This window comes from Amblyomma americanum, chromosome 4 (genome assembly GCF_052857255.1).
Source record: "Amblyomma americanum isolate KBUSLIRL-KWMA chromosome 4, ASM5285725v1, whole genome shotgun sequence".
In the NCBI taxonomy this organism is placed as follows: Eukaryota; Metazoa; Arthropoda; class Arachnida; order Ixodida; family Ixodidae; genus Amblyomma; species Amblyomma americanum.
In genome coordinates this window covers 191,636,727-191,657,856 of record NC_135500.1, presented here as the reverse complement: position 1 = coordinate 191,657,856, position 21,130 = coordinate 191,636,727, and the positions used below count along the sequence as shown (strand labels likewise).

The following is a 21,130-nucleotide window of genomic DNA, read 5'->3' as shown; positions in this document are numbered from 1 at the left end:
ACTACAAACGAAGCAGATAAAAGTGCAAGGAAATATAAAATTAAACAATAAGAATTTGAGAAGGGCGCGACACGACACTGAAAAGAGCCTAAGTACGAGCAATATCGGCTCGAACAAAAGCTAACAACAGGCTCTTTCTAACATACCCATCTTTTCTTTCCATCTTTCTTTGTACAAAGGATTGCAAGCACAAAGAGAACGATGTATTTCTAGTATCTGGGTGGTGAGGGGCGGCGAAAGGGTTAAATTCGTCGGAAGATGACAGCGCGTGGCCGCCGGCGGTGCGGAAGATTCTCGAACACTGCCAGGCATGCACAATAAACAAAACAAAAGACGAGAACGTGGACGAGGACAGACAGAGAGAAACACGAGATGCCGAGGAAAAGGCTGGCTCAGTAGGAAGGAGAGCGCAACGCCAAGCAGTAGAACAAGTGCAGCTTGTTCTCCCCATATGCGAGAACTCTCGCCCAATCTCTCTCTGCGCTCGCCACGATAATCTCGCTCGGCGCCCTTCCCTTTTCAGCTATCACGCGACGGGACGGAGCGCTCTGGGCGTCTCCGATAGCAGCAGCAGCAGAGCGCCCTCGACGGACCAGTCGGCCGCATAGAGACACCAGCCCTGCGTTTCATTTTTGCTGTCGTGCCGGACCGACGGCCTGCGACCAAAGGTACGTGCAACGCCCGTTTATTTTTATTTTTTATTTTTTTTCTAACGGCTGAGTATCGCGGAACCTCCACACGCATTCATGTGTGTGTTAGGAGGCCGGCCTCCGTGAGCTAACACGCGCCAGAGGCGCGTGAAGTTTACGTGCTTTATGGTGTGTGAGGCACGTGCCCGATGTATTTTGTGGACGTCCGAGCGTCGCGTTTCCTTACATAAGCCAGTGCGCGGTAGATAGGATTTGCCTGGAGTTAACGCGCTTGAAACGCGAGACGGCGGGAGCCTGGAATTTGAGCTTACGCCCGCAAAGAATGAATTCCTTCTCTTTTCTGTGAATTATATAATTATAATTGGTTTTTGGGGAAAGGAAACGCCGCTGTATCTGTCTCATATATCGGCGGGCACCTGAACTGCGCGGTAAGGGAAGGGACAAAGGAGGGAGTGAAAGAAGAAACGAAGAGAGAGGTGCCGTAGTGGAGGGCTCCGGAATAATAATTCGACCACCTGCCTGCTGTCCTTTATTTCCGCTGCCCCAGCTCAGGTGCTTCAGTATCGATGGCAGATGCCGGGGCTAGCAAAAATCTTTTCCTTCCTTTTTACTATTATATTTAATAAAACCACTACCACCACCACCTGGGTATCTTTCACGTGCACTGACATCGCACAGCACAAGGACGCCTTAGCGTTTTGCCTCCATAAAAACGCAGCCGCCGCGGTCGGGTTCGAACCCGGGAACTCCGGATCAGTAGCCGAGCGCCCTAACCACTGACGTGCCATCGTGCCACTGAATTGACACGATGGTGGAACAGTTGGTGTGTACTTGACGATACACAGCAACATATCGTATTTGTGTTCCCCAGTATATGATGCGCAATGCTCACTCTAACGAAAAAAAGAAAAAAGCCCGCACGTACTAGGATCCGACTCGAGCAGTGGGATGTCAGGCTAGTTTCCGGTGTCCTTCACTGTTTGCACTTCACGATGCGATGAAGTTGCACTGGTTGCGATGAAGTTGTTAGTATACAGTGCGCTCTACTTCTTTAATATGTAACTAGGCATGAACGAATAGCGGTTTTTTGGTTTGAAACGAGTTCGAAGCAAATGTTTCGAATATTACTGGCACACAAATAAGGTTGAACGGCACAATAGGAATTTCAAAAATCTTGTATTTTTTGAGCGCACAAGGTGATTTCCGGAAAAAGAGAGAATGCATTTTCTGAATCTTTTTTGCGCACTAATTTGATCTGTGCCGGCTTTCTGCAGAAATGACCGCCAGAACTTGGGTGAGCCGACCTATAGGCAGTTCCGACGTATCTGTAGGGTTTGCGACCTGTATGTGAAAGGAGGGGGGGGGGGGGTCCAACTGCTGCTTTTAACTGCTATTGCGTCGCTGCGCAGCTGTTGCTTTTCAGCGGTGATTCCATGGACACCTACTAGGCATAAGCACCAGCGCCACCCCGCATCAGTCGCCGGAATGGTGCACCTATCTCCATGTGTTTCTTGCTCCGAACGTACGCCGAACCTCGCACTCCGAACGAGGTAGCAAGAGTTTCAGAAACAATATTCGCTCGAGACGAATACTTTGAGATTTCGAATACCAACCTTTCAGATCAAATCGAATACCTTACTATTCGAACAAATATTATTCGCAAATGTCTAATATATAACGCATACATGCGTTCAACACTCGATGAAGTTAATACTAGACCAATTTAAGACGCACATGCGTTCAACACTCGGACGCTAACACAAGTTGGCATCCGAATATCCGCAAAATATATAGTATGCAGGCAAGTGAGAAAAAATTCTCAATAATAAGCTGCATTGAGTACCCGAGGTCGTATTCACATGACGGAAGGAGGAAGACGCCTGCCTTCGGGCTTCCATTTCTTTGTCCATCTTTTTATATTAAGCGGATTAATTAATATAAAGTGTTCGTTCTATTTCGCTTCATTAATTTACTAGGGACATAGTCAACAAGGTACAAAAAGTGATGATGACAACGTTCTGGATGCACTGTTGTACAAAAAAGCATGGTCTTAACCATGCGGCCAAGCAAGAGTGCCTTGTGCTGGAACTCGTAAAACATAGTAAATAAGCTTTATTAGCCTGTACGGAACTTTAAACACGCCTTACGCAACACTCCTGCGGGTTATGCAAGAAATGGCTGAAATAGCCTATCATTCGAAGAGTACTTTTCCTTGCAACCGCTGTTATCGTTCTCATTTGAAGTAATCTCCACATCCGTGTAGCAAAAAGGCGACTTGTCGAAAACAAAAAAAAATGGGTGCTTAATTTCCTTCCCTGAGACAAGTGGAAAAGTTGAAGATATGCCGATAAGAATAGAACAAAAGCAAGAACAATGCCCATAATCTCTTCGCTGCTGCATTTATCGTTTCGTTTGCAGTGCAAGTGTTCCCAGAGCAACCTGTGAATCAAAGGCACGTCTTCAGCTAAGTACTGCATGTGAGGTCACACGTTGCTACTGCTTGTTATTGCTGGTGTCCACACGTTGGCTAATGTGTACGTAAAAATTAAAAAAAAACACTAAAGGAAAGCACTTTAGAAAGATCAAGCTCGAGATTACTTCATATTGATCCCTGGTAAAGAAAGCGTGACCTGTGGAGCCATATCCAGCGTTTTGCTTCTCATGATGGGTGGTTTCATAAAATGATTACGGTGGAAAAATTTGTACACATTAAGCGAAAAGCAGAAGGTGCAATCAGCGCCCACATTATGTGGTTTTGCGGCAAGTAGAGTGTAGCGGATTGTTAGAGATGTATTATCTCTGCGAATTAGCAGTTTCTCTGCTGCTTTTCAACCCGCCGCGGTGGCTCAGTGGTTAGGGCGCTGGGCTACTGATCCGGAGTTCCCGGGTTCGAACCCGACCGCGGCGGCTGCGTTTTTATGGAGGCAAAACGCTAAGGCGCCCGTGTGATGTGCGATGTCAGTGCACGTTAAAGATCCCCAGGAGGTCGTAATTATTTCGGAGCCCTCCACTACGGCACCTCTTTCTTCCTTTAACTCCCTCATTTGTCCCTTCCCTTACGGCGCGGTTCTGGTGTCCGCCGATATACGACACAGATACTGCGCCATTTCCTTTCCCCCAAAACCAATTATTATTTATTATTATTAAGATGTTTTTCAATTTTATTGCGCCTTTTTTGTATTGTTATTCGTAAGAAACCGTCCAACAAACTAAGTGCACTATGCACGAGTACGTACTCGCCAGCGTGTTTTAAAAGCTTGTACTAAAAGAAAAGTAAAATTGCAGAAGTTCGTCGCGTGGCTGCAGAAAGCCAGAGTAAGCTTCAGAAAAGAGTCGCATTTGATTTCTATTTTAATTTATATGTGCTTTTCGTTTCATAACTGTTACTCATCTTGTGTCGACTGCATAGTGGGTTGTAGGCTGCGAGTCCAGTGGCGCCGACGATGGCGAGAGAGGGGGCAGCCTACCGGCGCTCGGTAGACAAAACAAGGCCCCGTTCTAGGCCCGTAAGACGACACCGCAGGGAAAGACCCGCGCTGGTGGCTCCGGGGACGAGGTCGTGCCGAGATACCGAACGTGTCGGTCGTTCTCTGCGCCCGCTGTATGCACGCCAACACTGCACATAGAGCTGCCGAAAGTGATGTGCTGTTGATGAGGAAAAACACCTAGGCTACTTCCAAGCTGCCTGCCCTTGCCTCCTAAACAGCTTACTTGTTTCGTGTCTATTTTACGAAAAGAGAATAGAAAGATGAAATATAGCCAGAATAGATCAGCAGCAACGCAGGGATATGCGCACACGTGGGAAAGCTTATGAATTAACAAACTAAGAACGGAAAAGAAAACATAGGATGGATGTCCCAAAGCGGCTCAGTCTATGAGGGACGCCGTAGTAGAGGGCTCCGGATAATTTCGACCACCTGAGATTTTTAACGAGCACTAACAACGCGCAGTGCACAGACCTCTCGCATTTTTCCTCCATCGAAGTGTTACCCTAGCGGGCGGGTTCGAACCAACGCCTTTCGTGCACTGTGCGATGTAAGTGCACGGTAATTAACCACGGGTAACCGAAGTTATACGGAGCCCCCTCCACTAAGGAGTCTCTCAAAGGCTGAATCGCTTTGGAAGCTTCATCCTATAATGTTGAGCGAAATGTGTCATAATCCTATTTGTCGACCTATTCAAACTTGTACGCATTTTTCAATAGGGAATTGTAAGCACTTTAGTTATTTGAAGTGCAAGATTTTAAAAAATATATGCCGCATACGCAGAAGAGCAGCGTCAGACTGTGGGGATATGTCCAGAAGGTCAATGTTCACTGATGCATGCATTGCTGCAGACAGAGTCAGGCAATGTCCTAAGTAGCCGCAACATAGCGGTGCTGGGCTTTTTCTTTAACAGACTGTGCTATTGCGTCGGTGCATGTAAGCTTTTTGGCGCATTAAGATTTCCGCTAAAGGTAAGGGATAATCAATGCTATGTGGGCTAGTTCAGGGCTAAGCACGCTTTGCAGACGCTCAGATTTCAGCATCATGATTGCTACATTACGTAACTACGGTACGCTCAGCTCTTCCGGTTTAAGAGGACTCCTTATTTCCTAATAACGGGGCACACAGAAAATGTAGTAGAGCAGAGGCGTGATATAAGTTGTGTGTAAACGATGGAAATAAGGTGATATATACGAGTTAGTACATCTATGCAATGTCCAAAAATTTCTACTAAGGCTAGAAAGCGTAAGGAGGATCTAAATAAATTTTCATTGTCTTTGAATTGCGTAAAAAGAAAGTACAGATGCTACTTGGTATGTTTAAGAAGCAGACCTTAAATTATTATATTCAGAGTAATAAAGTCCCGACGTACTCTTAATTTCAGGTAAAGATGTTTCACTTACAACATCACAATCTTTACATTGCCCCAGTCTCAGAAACAAGTGGTTCTTTTTTGTTCTTCAATCCTCAACTTTCACTTGCTAAACAGGTTTGGCAGGAAATAACAGCCAAACCTGATTCGCTCCATCTATTCCTCTAAGTGACTGCGTTGTGAGTATCCCCTCAAGGACAGCATGGGAGACGCGGAACTTCAAAGCGCTTTACTGATCTACTTTCAAGTTTTGTAAAATAGTGTCAGAACGGAGTGCATGTTCTTTAGTGCGCTGCGCCTGAGAAATGTAGCGCTTAGTTCAGGTTGGTTTTGATATACGCAGTAGTAAATTACTGTCTGCTCACTGCTAGTGCCATCTCTCAAAAAACACTTTGAGGTGGAGCTGCACCTTACGAATAGAAGCACGTGGTTTAGAATGCATAATGAGACGCATGAAGATGTCGTGGTGGCGGGCAGTATAACTTATCTCATGCAGTTAATAAAGGAGCAACAATGCGCGAAAGTTTTCATAACAGAGATATGAAATATATTTACACTTCGCAGCTATACTTGCCTGGGCTGGGACGCGCAACCTCGCTCGAACTTTTATCTCACAATGGGATCGTCTTGCAACGTGCGCTACCACAGCACGATATGGCAAGTTCCTGGTTAGCCACACATATTCATGAGAATCACTAGGGTCTTGATCTAGCCGTCACTAAAGTCTATTTTATTCTCTTTCTCTGAATGACGCTTGGTGTTGAATGTTGTGTACTGCTAATAGATATCCTTTATTTTCCACCGAACATACTGCGCATGTGCTGTTTTGATGACTAGAAAAAGATCGGCACCTCTAGCGCTGGACGTGCATCAAATCAAGAGCTCGGATATTTGTCACGTCCTGTCGACGTATTAAATAAAGAGCACAAGCTTCCGAAACACTTCATGTTTGGAAATTCTGCGGATAAAAAGTTTTGGTTAATTATGATCATAATACGTGCATAGCATGCCATGGATACAAAACAGAACACTTTCAGAGCTACAGCATAAAACAAACAGCTTGCAGAACTGCATCCTCCACTGGTGCGAGCCAGTGACATTACTCCATTCTCATAAATCGCCGTGTGAAAAGGTGTTTAGATGTGCGCTTGTGAACTGTCGGCGAGCAAATCTGTCGAAACGAATGCTGGGGCTGGTATGTGTACTGTGTGCGGTACAGTACAGTAAGTTGAGCTTCAGCATTCTGTCAATTGAATACCATGGTTGCGCCGAAGAACTAAGCATAACTTAGGGGTAAAGGAATGTTCTCGCACACGTCTACCAGGTGCTCACGCTATGCGCCCAGGCAAAGTATTCCTATTTTACAGTGGAACAAAATGCGTCCTCCTTTCACCAGTTTTGTGCGGTAGCAAGGTCAATAAAGATACCGTCACATTTTTTGCATGGCGATGTACCTAGAGCGTGTGCAAAGAAGGAAAGCTGGAAGTTGGGAAAATGTACTGTCTGTGTAGCATGTCATAAGGAATTGCATCAACGGGTGGCATGTTCTGACCGCGTTTATGACTGTCTTCTCTTCACCAAGGCTAGCTATATTTAGCATTGTCCCGGTTTACATAACTGAAACTTGCTTGGCCCCTTGTTTTAGAGGGCGTAGGTGTGGGCTAGAATGTTAACAATCTAATGCGGGCATATTGAGTTTATAGAGACGCTTAGAAGTGAAAGACTATTATACCTATAAATAGTTTCGCCCAGACTTGAGCCTCAATGGCAGGGCTGACACCGTAGATCAGAGTGTCTCGCTCTGCAACTTCCAGGTATCAGTATCATGATCAGTTTGAAAAACAGAAATAAGCGAAGCATTGTTTTGGACTAGCAGGTGAGCTACCGAAATAAATGCGGCCAAAGAGGTTCTTACCATTTAGAAGAGTTGTACAGGATAGTTTTCTTTTCTAGTACGAATGACTGGTTTAATTTGGAAGATGTACTAGACAAGTAAAGCTGTAAAGCAGGCCTGAAAGGACAATTAAGATACAAGGGCCGATTTTCCTTTGCAATGTTTGATTTGCAAAGGTCATAGAGGCTTACAAAAGCGCAATAAACTCTTCAAATATCGGCTGCAAAGAAGGCTAGGTTGCAAGTATTTGAGTAATTGGGGATTCTTCTCCAACTAAGGAAGAAGTGTGTTAATTATCCGCAACTTAGCCGATTTACTCACGCGGTCAGATTATTAAAAGCCCGAAGCTGACAAGGTGGAACGACAACCGAAATTTTCCTGCAGACAAAAGCGAACGAATGAGATAATTCAGCGTGGCTAACGAAACCACAGTTCAGCGGGCGAGCTGAGTAGGTAGAAAAAGGCGGGCTACAGCGCACACAGTGCATAGAGGTTAACCCATGTATGATCATGCGGCTTTGTCTTCCTTCCATTTTTTGGCAGCGACCTGTGCTCGAATGACACAGTTTGCCCTCTTCACATGGAGTCTTAAATCATGGAGTTAAAATGCTGCCCCACAGGCACACTGCCAGACATTCGTAAAGCGATTAGCTGAGATGCGCAGCCTTTGTCAAAAGTATAAGGCTTAAGGTGTTTGCTTCTGGGCTATGTTATGCAACCCGTTATGCATCTCCGGCGTTCCACGTCCCTTGCAGATGTGAGATATTTCGTCCCTACTATTTTCTAAAGTTAATACTTCAACGAATGCTACATTGGCCCCACTACACGGCTTGTAAGCAAACCCTATTGGGCTCTTTGTTCGTCAAACCTGTACGTATAGTCACAGAGATTAGGGGAATTAGTGTGCGAAAACAGAAATGGGTGCAAAATTCAGGTTTAGACATTCATTATTTTGGCCATGTTGACCATTCTGGAGACATGAATAGGTGAACGAAGGCTGCGCAAGAAAAAAAAAACGTCGCTTTGTTTTCATGGTCACTTCCGTACTGAACGTCTCCTAATTATTCAGGAAACGAGGCGATGACTTCACGGTTGCTGCTTCCCCTCGTGGGAGTCCTATGTTTGGCGGGCACCGGTCGGGGCCTGGACAACGGACTTGCCCGCACGCCGCCCATGGGATGGCTCTCGTGGGAGCGCTTCCTGTGCAACATTGACTGCACCACGGACCCGGAGAACTGCATCAGGTACGGCGATCTGTATTAGAGGTGAAGACGAAATAAAAAAGCATACCAGAAATACTTGCGCTAACATGGAAACAAGGACTTCTTGTCAGGAAGACACGTGCCACCTAATGCAGAGACCACTGACTCTTGAATTACCTCTGGTATCCCGAAAGGGTTAGGTATTTTAGCGTTTATTAATTGCATCCTAACCGCATTCTGCCGCAAAGGCAACTGCAGAAGACCACTCAGACTAGCCTTTAGTGTGCTCGCTAGCATAATTAATAATGCACGTAGCGTTCGTTTGCAGCGCTTAAAAGGGATTGCTGTGAGCTCTTCTTCAGTTTTTTTTTATTTTGTGATGTTTATTGACTAAGGGCATAAAGGAGGCATGTAATGATGGTTGAAAGAAAAACATGGTTCCTTAGTCGTTTACTTCAGAATGTACGTTCGTTTAATGAATTGATAATTGCGCGTGAACTCGTTACTGCATTTGCTTTTATGCACCCGCGTTACTCATTATTTGTGCATGTGCACAGATAAGCGCCTCATGAGCAGTAATCGAGTTCTGTGTGCTGTCGTTCGCAAGCAGCTGAGTTGTTTGTACTTCGATCAGTGAGGCCGCTTATAGCTCCTACATTGGCGAGCCTTGCATTGCTTTCTGGCACAGTCGGAATGACCTGTACACCGTACATGTATGCGGTCCTTTGTGCGGCATTCGAAGGGGAACTCGATATAACAAGCAAGCGAAGGATCAATCATTCCGTTCGCTCGTGTTTTGTGTGGCGGACAATGGAAGGCCACAGTTTTGAAACTGCACAGTGAAGTCTATCATTTTCCGCACATGTGGGCCTTCAAGATTTTGCGACAAGCAGCGGCCAGGAGGGGACAAAGGCTACAGCTGTCGCTGTCTTTCCGCGGTACTAGGACTGAATTACTAACAAGAAAACCGTGCTCTCGAATGACCAACCTCTCTCTTGTGAGAAAAAAAAAAAGGCTGTTGGAAACGCTCTTCTCTTCAGGATTACGGCCACAGCAGGCTCCTGCTCAAAATAAACATGAACTCGCGTTTACTGACTGCGAAGTGTTGCTCGATTTTACCGTTACGAGGCTTACCAGACGCGGCAGTTCAAGTGCAAGGATTTTTCCAAAAGCACTTCGTGCTGGAGGCGTCGTGACACTGAAGCAAACTGAAGCACGAACAAAACTAGTATTTGCCACTTGAGCCACAAGGAGCTAGAGCTTTATAAAATAGCGAGTGTCTGGACCATGGGTGATTAATCATGGCGGACCTGAGTAATGCGAGAGACTATCTGGGCGAATAAAACTAGGTTGGATTATCTTGACAGACGCACCGAAGTGATGAACGACAGCTTAGAGACCGAAATGGCTGTTTGGGCGAGTTGGTTTGTCATGATGAAAGATTTAGTGCTTGCACACGAGGACGAAGATGAGGACGTGTTGTCTTGTTTATGTTCGTTCGTTTGCAAGCCCTAAAAGCTTCATAAAGCGTAGAGATATTCTGAAAAGATGTATACAACGAAAGTAATCGGTCGGTACTCAGTTATGTAGCCTTACCTCGACGGCTAGCAAAATGCTTGAATTATGAATATAAAGATAAAGGAATATGGCGGGAGTAACGCTAAAAGACCGATATCTCAGATTAGCAAAGATTTCGAAATAAACCAAGGGTAAGTTACATTTGATCTGAACTTAGAATGACTAAACTTTAGACAGGTCAGGTAATCCGAGGAACTGATGGTGGCTAGTCTAGTGGAAAGCAAGAATGGATATCGAAGGAAAGTGTAATTGGGGACGTCAGGAAATTGGGTGGAGCGGGGGAGAAATATAATTAAATGAAGTGGGGTGTCCAAAGCTGGCGCAGGACAACAGTTAGTTGGAATCCGTGAGGAAAGCTTTCGTTCTGTGGGGAACTCCCTTTTCTCCCTCACCTTTATGTCCCCTCAACCCTTTCCTTCTGTGCATGGTAACAAACTAGCTGGTCTCATCTGCCGGTTAATCTCCCTGCCTTTCCTCCTCCTCCTCCTCGTCCAGCTAATAGTGATGATATAAACGCGCCTCCTCAGCACTACGATACGTTCTAATTTGTTTTTTACTTGTTATATTTCGGTATTTTAAAAGGCGCCATTATTAGAGTTCCAAATTTAAAGTCAACTTTCACGCATTCATGTTTCAGAGCCTCTTGAATCAGCGATGTAACGTAAGCCGCGGGTAAAATATACTTTTCTGAAGCCAGTATTAATCTTCGGAGTCAGCGACGCTTACCCCAGGATGGGATATTGCTTGGTGGAGCCACAACTTGGGTCAAGTGACAAGTACTTATGAAAGAAATCCAATAACGCTGTCGCTTACGCAACGAAGCTTTTCACCGGCGGCGCTTCCCTTGTTTTACTCATCTGCGTACTCACGTGGATGTACAGTCGTCCACAGACCTGTCTAGAGCGCTTGAACTCCGTGCCGTCTGCGCTCCGCAGCGCGAAGAGCGACCTCTAGCGGCAGCGCCTGGTTCGAGATTGCGCATCTTTGAGTATCGTCTGAGCATCAGACATGCGCTATCTCGAACCAGGCGCTGCCGTTAGACGTCGCTAGACGTCGCTATGCGCGCTGTGGCGCGCAGACGGCACGGAGTTAGAGCGCTCTAGACAGGTCTGTGTACGACTGTACCATCTTGCCAAAATTAAACAGGCAACCGAGGTTGTTACTGGCCCTGCAGTGGACGACTTTTGGCTCCCCTTAAATTCTAAATATGTGGAAGTTAGGGAAAACCCTTGTCGTTGCCTTTGAGACATTTTGGTCTTTAAGGGGGCTGTAAGGGGTCGAACTCAAGGCTGAGAAGCAAAAGCCGTTGCCTGGCTGCTTTTTGGAAAAGATCGCAAAGCATTTTAAGCAGAAGTCAAGTTCAAGAAAAAGGAGCCGCCGCTCATGAGCGTTCTGTACAAATGTTCCAGATGACATGCGCCATGTCTGTAGAGTACATGTCCATGAAACTGCCAGTCGTCTCAAACTTAAAGGGGTCTACTGACTTTTTTCGAGCATTTTTCTTTTGCGGCAATATAAAGCTGGTTGCCCAAGTAAACGAATACCTGGCTGTGGAACTCAGAAGCATATCAGAAATATTGAAGACGTAATTTTTACCCACAGGAATCTCGCTTTCTCTTGGAATTCGCGTCTGCAAACCATGACATCAGGAACACTACGACCGCCGCGCCTCCAAGCAAGCGTGCAGGGGCAAAATGAGCATGACAAGCGAGATGCATAGGGGTTATAGTTTAAAGCGCCTTAGTGCTGTGTATAGTCGCCAGATGCGCTTTTTTTATTCATCGGCAGCGAGCGGCTCTACAAGACAATGGCGGACATCATGGAGACGCAAGGTTACCGAGATGCTGGATACGAGTTCGTAAACGTCGACGACTGCTGGATGTCCAACAGGCGCGACGTTGACGGACGTCTGCAACCCAATGCCACCCGATTCCCGCACGGCATCAAGGCGCTCGCCGACTACGTGAGTCGAGAGCCTCTTATCCGGCTTTGTCTACAAACCAACTCAAATACAAACTGTTCGTTTCCAGCAAAAACAACACCCAGGGGCGTGTTTAATTTTGTCTTGTACTTACCACGACAGTGTCAACAACACAAATCTCGTCACACGCAAACTTAGACACCCGCAAAAAACAAGATAACAAAATTGAACGGATGAACAGACAATCTTGCGATCAACGTGCGTAAGCAGTGGTGATTTTGCCTGAATGCTTTTATGATTAAATGTTTTTCATATGATTCTTTTACTTCTGGTGCTTTACCAGAAACGCCTGAACTTGCGTCAGATCATCCCGTATTTTCTTTTGCTGGTTTACCTGAACACGCCGCAGTAATGCACCCCCCTTTGATTGACAGGCTGCCTTGGGCTTGTTGCAATTTTGTTTGCGATGAGTGACTAACCGCGATGCTTGCCGCTGACGTCTTGCTGCTTGGTGAGCTCGCCGAACCGTCTCAGGCTCCTCGCTGACGTCTGACGTCCTTCCTCGCTGGCATCCTGGGGCTGGCAAAGCACGCAAGCGCGCAGCTTTCGGGAGCGAAGAGAGACACTTGCACAAGAAAGCACGGTACAATAGTACTATAGTACTATAGCGCGAGCGGCAGAGGGACCTCGGCGCGGCCACACCTCTCGATTGACGTTACCGTTTCCACGAGTGCCTCCAAGCATTCATTGCCCTCACCCCTCGCTATCTCGCTCCTAACTTTATGCCTTAATCCCTTCATCACCTATAGGTGAAATGTATGGGGCTTCACTTCACCCTGACACCATATTCCTGGCAATAGGGTTTAGCAGCAGTCCTTTTGCACAAAAATATGTCATTTGGCTTCACTATGCATACTGTTGATTCCTGAGTGCCTACCTTGGCTGCAATTATGAGACCGAAGCTGCGGTTCAGAAGGCTAAGAGAGAATGAGTTGAAGTTCACGAGGGATGTTGTTGTGGGCTAGTTGTGGGCTAGCTCTCTTTAAGTTTTGAGAATGAGTTATTGTCTAAGCGGATTCTTCTTCAAAAGCCGTTTTAGCTCCGTAAAAACACTTTATTTCAAGTACATTTGATTCCAGCGATTTGGTAGGTGTAAAGAATACATACTCGCGGGGAGTTTTCCCTGTCAAAAAGGAACTGAGATGGAGGTGCTGCTACATCGTGAGATGCTTCGTATTTAGCTTCCTTTCTTTGATTCTTCTTTCTCTCATTCCTGTCTACCGCTTTCTCTGCTTGCTGTCCGAAAACCTCCTCACGACATGGCTTCGCGATTTTGGAAAGCAGTCAAATGAGAAGCACGTTAGAGCAGCGAAAAGCTTGAAACACAAAAACGCAAGATGTGAAGAGCTTCCCGGGTTCTTGCCGTTACCTTTACGAAAAGCAGTGCTTCATGCCTTCTTTTTTCCCCATTAGCTTGTTAGCTCGGAAAAAGTCCTGTTATCCACTAAGCCCCATGCGTTATGGTGTCTCCTTTCTTCCTGTGGATGTGACGAGGCAATTGCTTAAGAGCTTGCGATGTCGTAACCACTCTGATTAGTTATCGTAGAAATGGCGTGTACGCTGCAATTCACGTCGAAACTCAAGAGATATGAAAACGAGTGGCTCACTAGGTGAATGAACGGGAAGAGGGTGGGTCCTTACTTATTTCTGCCCACATTTTCAAGCGTTACGCACCGAGTCAGCGGACAACGTTCTTTTCGCAGGAGTTCTGATAGCAGGACTGTATGTCGGTGTCAACATCCGGTCGCCGTTGTTACTTCTGCATTACCACCAACGCCACGTACCCGAACGGTTGTGTGGAATAACTGAGCACCGCTTAAAGCGTATCAGTGTATTCCGGCTAAGAGCGCGTTTGTTACTGACGTCATCTTCACAGTGGCTATGAAGATGTTGATGCGGCAGCAATACGAGAATGAGAGCCCAAACGAATGCAGGAGGTACGTGTCCGCCGATAGCTGTTCAGCGTCACAGACTCCATACTTGGCTATGCAAGCACAGAAATGCGGGGTAAAATTAACCGCAGTCTAAAGAACTCAATGCTTTATGGATGGTGAGGGGTTCTACTCCAATGAAAAGGTGTGGTATGGTATGGTATGGTACGGTACGGTACGGTACGGTACGGTATGGGTATGGGTATGGGTATGGGTATGGGTATGGTATGGTATGGTACGGTACGGTATGGTACGATATCGTATGATATAGGCTGTGAGGGACGCCGTATCGATGAAGACCAAAGAGATGGAGGGAGTAAATGGCATATTTAATAGCAAAAATAAAAACCTTCCCGGGAGTGCTCCTCAGTCCGGGAGCCCTTCCAGAATGAGTGAATGGGAGGGGGCTCAGATGGGATGGGGCACTCTCAGATGTAATTACATTGTGTGACCCACTTGAGGTTTTTTAACGGCCGCTGGCATCGCTCAGTACTACACGGGCACTACTTGCGCACGGGGACTTGAGTGAATTCCTTTTTATTAGGACACAAAGCAAGCCCATAGAACAGGCGCCATTGCAGTGCACTTGTGTTTTTCATTTATTCATCAAATCGGTGAACTCCATTAGTCCAGCTTCTCATCCTAACAATGAACTCGCATTTTGCGAATGCCTAACATATCAGTCACTGCTTCACTGAATGCATGCATCCCGCACAAGGTTTTCTGATTTTATTTTATTCGAATACTTTCCAAGTGTTGTATGAAAGAGGCTGTCGGTAAGCTTAAGTAGGTCATGAAGGCTGTTCTGTTCCAGAAACCTGATCAGGCTCCTAACGCTATTTCCTTTATTGCGTCACCGCTGCGTTCTGCTCCCAGATCCACTCCAAGGGCCTCAAGTTCGGCATCTACCAGGACTCCGGCCTGAAGACCTGCGCGGGCTACCCCGGCAGCCTGTGCCACTACATGACCGACGCGCGCACCTTCGCTGACTGGGGTGTCGACATGCTCAAGCTGGACGGGTGTAACGTCAACCCGCGCATCATGGACATCCGTGAGCAACTCTGCATTTCCACACGGTCTAGCTCAAGCGATAAAAGTGAAAAGAGAAACAGACAGAGTTTTCGTTCGAGTGTTAGATAACGGGATCCCCATTTCTGGAGTGGAGTTTGAATGCCACGCTATCTTAGTGGCGTCTCCCAACCCACTGCACTAACGTCATTTCATCTTCGCGTTGTCGATCATAGGCCCGTGTACTGTGGGATGCCAGTGTACGTCGAGGAGCCCCAGATGGCCCAGAATTATCCGGAGCCTTCCACTACGGCGTCCCTCATAGCCTTAGTTTCTCTGGGACGTCAAACCCCTACAACCCAAACCAATATAATCAGATCATCGGATTAGGTAAAGTTTTATGTGTTCATTTCATGCTAAATATTTTCTGGTGTCTACAAACAACAAAATTTCTTCTCTTTTTACTTTCGATATATGCTCGAAGGAAAGGAAAATAAAGGAAAGGGAAGACACGCAACTCGACGGAGTTATATATTTCAGTAGTTTACGGTAAGCATAGCACCTGTCTTGCGACACTTTTCTCTGTGCCGCTTTTTTCATCTTTCTTCCTTTTTGCCACGCCAAAAATTTTTCAAGTAGAACCATGTTAATACGTAATTTCCCTCGAGTAGGGGAGCGTGTGGAAATTTCGGTGTAAAAGAAGAGAAGAAAACTGCACAAAGTAAGAGACTGTCTCGTTGATAGGCGATTTCGTCATAGCTCAAAAGTTTCGCCAACTTGAATTCAGCGGTTACTTCAGGTCAGGTGTATCGCATCAACCTTAACGTAAAATTTTTCAGCTCATTTATGTTTCTTTTTTTTAGCGTAAGGCTCCCTGTCCAAGGTAATCCTTTTAGGACGGTTTCTGCTGGACTATACTTTGCTCAGCACCCTGTGTGCCTCATTACCCCTCGTGCGTCTTGCGAAAGCCTCATTATTCCTCGCAAAACCTGATTATTCGCTTTACGGTTTCGCGATCCCGGCGACGAGTCAAGGATCGTCAGTTGGCGGCACTTCTGGACAGCTTGGTTGTCACGTTCGAAATTTTCCGAAAGAGCCGCAAAACTCTTCGCAATATTCCGAAAAACTCCGCAAGAGTCGACAACTGCGTTCGAAAGAAAGGCTTTATGTTTAGAAAATGTGTCCAGCGCAGCCGGAGCCAGAAGTTAAAAAAATTAAAGTTGACACACGTTGCAGCAGTGAGATTAGCATAAAGCAGTATTTTTCGCAATAAATAGAAGAGATTAATGATGCAGGATTCATAAAAAAAACGTTATAGGTGGTTGTTCCTTCATCTCTTTATTTAAGTGTTTTCTGTGTGCTGAGTCTCATAACCATGTGCTCTTTATGCAGTGTACCCTGCATACACACAGGCCCTCAATAGGACCGGCCGGAAAATGGTGTTCTCATGCAGCTGGCCAGCCTATCAGGTCGACCTTGGCATGAAGGTTGGTTGAGTACTTTTGATTTTCCCAAAAATGATTTTCTCTCTCGCAGTAAGATTTGGTACTCAAGAGCTCGTTCCTGGCTTCGATGTGTTATGCTTTCACAACGACGCTTATTGAGTACGCCTCGCTAGTACTGAACGCTTAAAAATAAGTTCCTAATTTGAAAAAAAAAAGAACTGTACCCATGAGAGCGCCTACAATTCGCTGTGATGTTTTGTAACCGGTGCTTTCGCATATGCACGCGGACGGCGTCAAAAATAGCGGGGTTCCTGATTACAAGTTTATATAAAGTTTTTCGTGTCACCTTTCCTAGTCGGGATCATGAAATAGGCAGGGTTCGACCACAGCAGTTTCAGGTACCCCAGGAAAACGGCATGGTATAGACAGGACATGTTTGATCTGGATTCGGACCGAAGATGTAAATTTGAGCTTATGGTAACGTACGACAAGACATTAGATTCTTCTTTATGCAGTCGTGCCCTACTCCCCCATCCTTCCCTTTCGAGCGCAGCCCAACTACCGGGCCATCGGCCGATCTTGCAACATGTGGCGCAACTACGACGACATCACGGACTCCTGGGACAGCGTGCTGTCCATACTTGACTACTACGCCACAGTCCAGGACACCTTGGTGGGCGCGTCGGGCCCCGGACGTTGGAGTGACCCGGACATGGTGTGTTCCAAACCATGATGCTCTCTTACAGAATGTTCTTTTGTATACTGCATAGTCTCGTAGCCGCTTACGTTTGAAGCCATTTAGGTGCTGAATGGTTTAATTGTTTAATAGTCAAGGATGCAGTCGAGTATACAGTGAATGAGTCAGCCCTGAGATTGGGGTAAATAGCGTCTTCTGTCCTTTTGAGCATGATCTGCGCGCTGCATGGGCACTGAAGGAACTCGCTATTATTGGAACCAATAGTCGTGCCGGCTTACAACCGCCGGATTCAAAACCATTCGCACTGAATGGAGACTTAGGCAGCTGTGCAGTTAAGGTTAAGGGCGACAGGCGTTCACGTCTATAACGGCGGTGGCCCTATCGGAGTGATCTTCATTGAGCAAACCCGACACCAATGAACGCAGAGGCTTCGGCATCATTCCTAAAGAGTTAAAGTGAAGAGCTTAAGAGTGCTTACAAGCTACGCCAGCTACATGAGATATTTTATTCGCCACTATTTGACAGGGTAGCAATGATAACATGAAGTGCCTGCAGACGCCCGTGAGTGTTGAATTTTCGCAGTGATCCATCTCATAACCGCCGTCCTCTTATCGCCGTGCTTGTGGGTGATGCGCAGCTTATCATCGGCAACTACGGCCTGAGCTACGACCAGAGCAAGGCCCAGATGGCGCTGTGGGCCATCCTGGCTGCACCACTCTTCATGTCCGTCGATCTGAGGACGATTCGACCAGAGTTCAAGGAGATCCTGCTCAACAAGCAGATCATCGCCATCAACCAGGACCCGCTTGGCAGGATGGGAAGGCGCATCGTGACGGTAAGTCACCCTGAGCTGTTAGCGCGCAGCTGTATTATCTAAGAGCTCCCCTTGCCTTGAGATCACCTCGTGGTCGTCGTCTGCCCGAAACGACGCCACCACATAGTAATGTCACATGAGCCATTTTCATGAGTTGAGTGATTTATGGCTCTAATTACTGATTAACTGAATCTTTCAACACGTTCTGTTATAGCATTATATTTCCATATATCCCGGTTACATTGCCGCTGACGCTAAAAGTTGTAACTTTACGCGAACGCCTCTCCAACCTTTAATTATTCCTTCACTGCCGCAGGAGAAAGGCATCGAAGTCTGGGCTCGACCGGTGACGCCGCTGGCCGACGATGGCTCGACCTCGGCGGCCATCGTGCTCTTCAACCGGCGACACATCGGAGGCCCCGTAAAGGTCACCATCCAGCTGGCCAGCATCGGCCTCAATTACTTCAACGGCTACAAGGTGGCGGACCTGTACGACTCGTCCTCCCCGGTGGCCTTGTTCAAGCCACTGGATGACATCACGGTGGCCGTGAACCCGTCCGGCGTGGTGATGCTCAAGGCTGAACCCGTGCCCGCACCTCGCCCCAAGGAGCCGCAGCAGCCACAGCAACAACAGCCACAGCAGCAGCAGCCCAGCGCACAGGGAGGCGAAGGAGGAGTCGTTTCCAAGCCTGCGGAGGAAAAGATCGCCGAAATTATCGCCACCAAGACAGGTGGCGGTGGCCTTACGGGTGGTGCGGGTAACGTAGGTGGCGCTGGAGAAGTAAGCACAGGAGGCGAGTCGGGTGGTACCGGAGGCACGACCGGTGGGGCTGAAGCCAGCATTGGAGCGGGCGGCGGAGGTGCAGGAGCGGGTGTAGGTGGCATTGTCGGCGGCGGAGCTGCTGGCGCAGGTGGTGCAGTTGGCGGGGCCGGTGGCGGCGCAACGGCAGGCGGTGGCGCCAGCAGCGGTGGTGGTGGTGGCGGGTCGGAAACCGTTGTGGTTAAGGTTCCCGAAGGTACCAAGTCCGGGATCACTGCTTAGACGTCGACACTGAACAGATTCTATTGTAGTAGTGAACCCACGGATTGGAGCATGAGGCGATATAAAAAATTGAGAGAAAAACGATTTACTTGAGACTCGTTAAAAAATCGTTAAAGAAATTTTTCACTTTAAAAGCACCAGATTTTACGTGTTTAACAGAAAGAGAAAAAAAACGAGGTTGCGTCAATTTGGCCGAACTGCAGAAAGCATTCTCTCGCATGACATGAACAGTGTATGTACAGTTATTAGTTAATAAACACACCCAATGTTTCTTCTTGGGGGTTTGTTTTGTTTATATGCCAGATTTTTCGTTTCCGCCAATGTAACAGGTCATAATTATGAATTAAATTATTATAATATTGCACGAGGAGCAATACTAATTAAGAAGGACCGAACCCGGATACCGATAAAAGGAGCAGCACCGTGTAATATGGATTGCAAAGAATAACGTTCAAATGAAAAAGAAAATTACTAAAATCAAACGCACTCCAAGTAACAGGCCGCTGCAAGCATCGTAACGCTGTTAGAGCCAAAGTAAATTTTTTTGAGCCGAAAATAAATATTTTAAGCCAGGAAATGGAAGCAAGATATGACGACAGCATGGACAAGCGAAATCGGCACCTGGAAAAGTTTGTGGTGCGCCAGCCCTACCAAGACGTTCCATTACCGTGGCGCATGTGGAACTACTGAGTGCGTACGATATGAAAAAATATATGTGGATGGATGGATTTTTTTTTTTATGGCGCAAGGGCATCTATGGCCAAAGAGCGCCGCGGCACAAGGTATTTTTCGATTACACAAGGCAGGGTCAAAGACCCATTTTCCAAGCATTTCATCCTAAATAAGCCGAGCACCAGACCAAGCTTGTAGCCATTGTATCACTAGTGGGAACTCGGCGGCACTGGGGATCAAACCCCGCACCTCCCGCATGCGAGGCGGATGCTCAACCACTCGGCCACCGCTGCGGTACTTGAATATTGGTATGCTTTCTGTATTTTTTTCATATCATTTCTACACACTTTTCGTATAGCTCTACATTACTTCTACATGATGCGGAGGACATATGAATTGCGACTTTTTGTCAAGAACATCCGTATCATACAGACTATGTGGTTTTCAGGTGGGGCATATGGAAAACATAGAGGGGCATAATAATCGTCATATGAAACATTTCGCTAGGTATCACAGAAAAACTGCTTGTTGTGTGTCTGTTTTTCGCGCTGTTTATCCAAGGTGGACAAACTCCTCTCTATAATATGAGCCGGACACAAATAAAAAACAGGCTCAGCGAAAGTTTTTATAAGACATCTTTAGCGTCTACTACGTGCAAGCATTCAGGTGAAATATACGTACGCAAGGTTCCAGCTCGCCACGTAAGTGCAACGTCGTGCGGATATTTTTATTTCTCATTGGCACGTGACACTAACAAATATGCCGATAGTGCGGCGCACGTCGTCGTTGAAGCATGTTCAAAGAATCCTTAAAACCGTCTTGAACCCTTCCGCCTTTGCTTTTGGGCATGGTAAATTTCGAGTGGCCATATGCAGAGAATCCGCGCAAGCGTGAAATCGAGTTTGTAACGAACTTAACCTTAGTTTGCCTTACAGGCTACAACACACAAAATTATCCGACTCAACATTTTTGGAACTTCGGGACCCTCTCTCACCTGAGAAGCTAATGCGAGGAATTCGCGTATAAAACCTTGTCTTGATATAAGGTTGTTATTCAGAGCTTCTTTTATTTTTTCTCAAAGACTTCACCTTTCAAAAGTTTTAGCTAGTTGCTTGTTGAAAAGGCACTCAATGCGAAGACGCGACTTTCTGCTCAAAGAAGCCATTCTTGCGTGTGGTACGGACTTAGTTTTGCCACTCAGTGCGCACTTCATTACTTGTCGTATGAGAATGCTATATGTGCCTGGTTGCTCCTAGACACGAAGAGGGCAAACCCTCGGCAAGGGAATTCATTAATTAACATGGTGAAATTGCAGTGGCAACTATGCGTTGCACAGGTGCTGTTGAATCCAAGAAAACA

The 21,130-nt window shown here is 46.6% G+C and overlaps 1 protein-coding gene and 1 non-coding gene across 2 annotated transcripts; both read left to right on the top strand.

Moving 5' to 3' along the window:
• The first annotated feature begins 392 nt into the window (after positions 1 to 392).
• Positions 393 to 19,394, top strand: LOC144128893 (alpha-N-acetylgalactosaminidase-like). The gene is made up of 8 exons (XM_077662674.1): positions 393 to 668; positions 8,471 to 8,645; positions 11,970 to 12,144; positions 14,970 to 15,144; positions 16,494 to 16,588; positions 17,100 to 17,261; positions 17,881 to 18,078; positions 18,374 to 19,394. The coding sequence occupies exons 2-8, from the start codon at positions 8,482 to 8,484 to the stop codon at positions 19,097 to 19,099; spliced, it is 1,695 nt and encodes a 564-aa protein (XP_077518800.1). The 5' UTR covers positions 393 to 668; positions 8,471 to 8,481; the 3' UTR covers positions 19,100 to 19,394.
• Positions 3,486 to 3,557, top strand: TRNAS-ACU (transfer RNA serine (anticodon ACU)). Its single transcript has one exon. It is a non-coding gene; the product is annotated as a tRNA-Ser (tRNA).
• Positions 19,395 to 21,130: the final 1,736 nt, after the last annotated feature.

Coding starts and splice junctions, on each gene's coding strand:
- LOC144128893 (XM_077662674.1), top strand. CDS start 8,482: ATGACTTCACGGTTGCTGCTTCCCCTCGTGGGAGTCCTATGTTTGGCG. Junction 12,145..14,969: donor TCAAGGCGCTCGCCGACTAC/GTGAGTCGAGAG, acceptor TTCTGCTCCCAG/ATCCACTCCAAGGGCCTCAA. Junction 18,079..18,373: donor TGGGAAGGCGCATCGTGACG/GTAAGTCACCCT, acceptor TCACTGCCGCAG/GAGAAAGGCATCGAAGTCTG.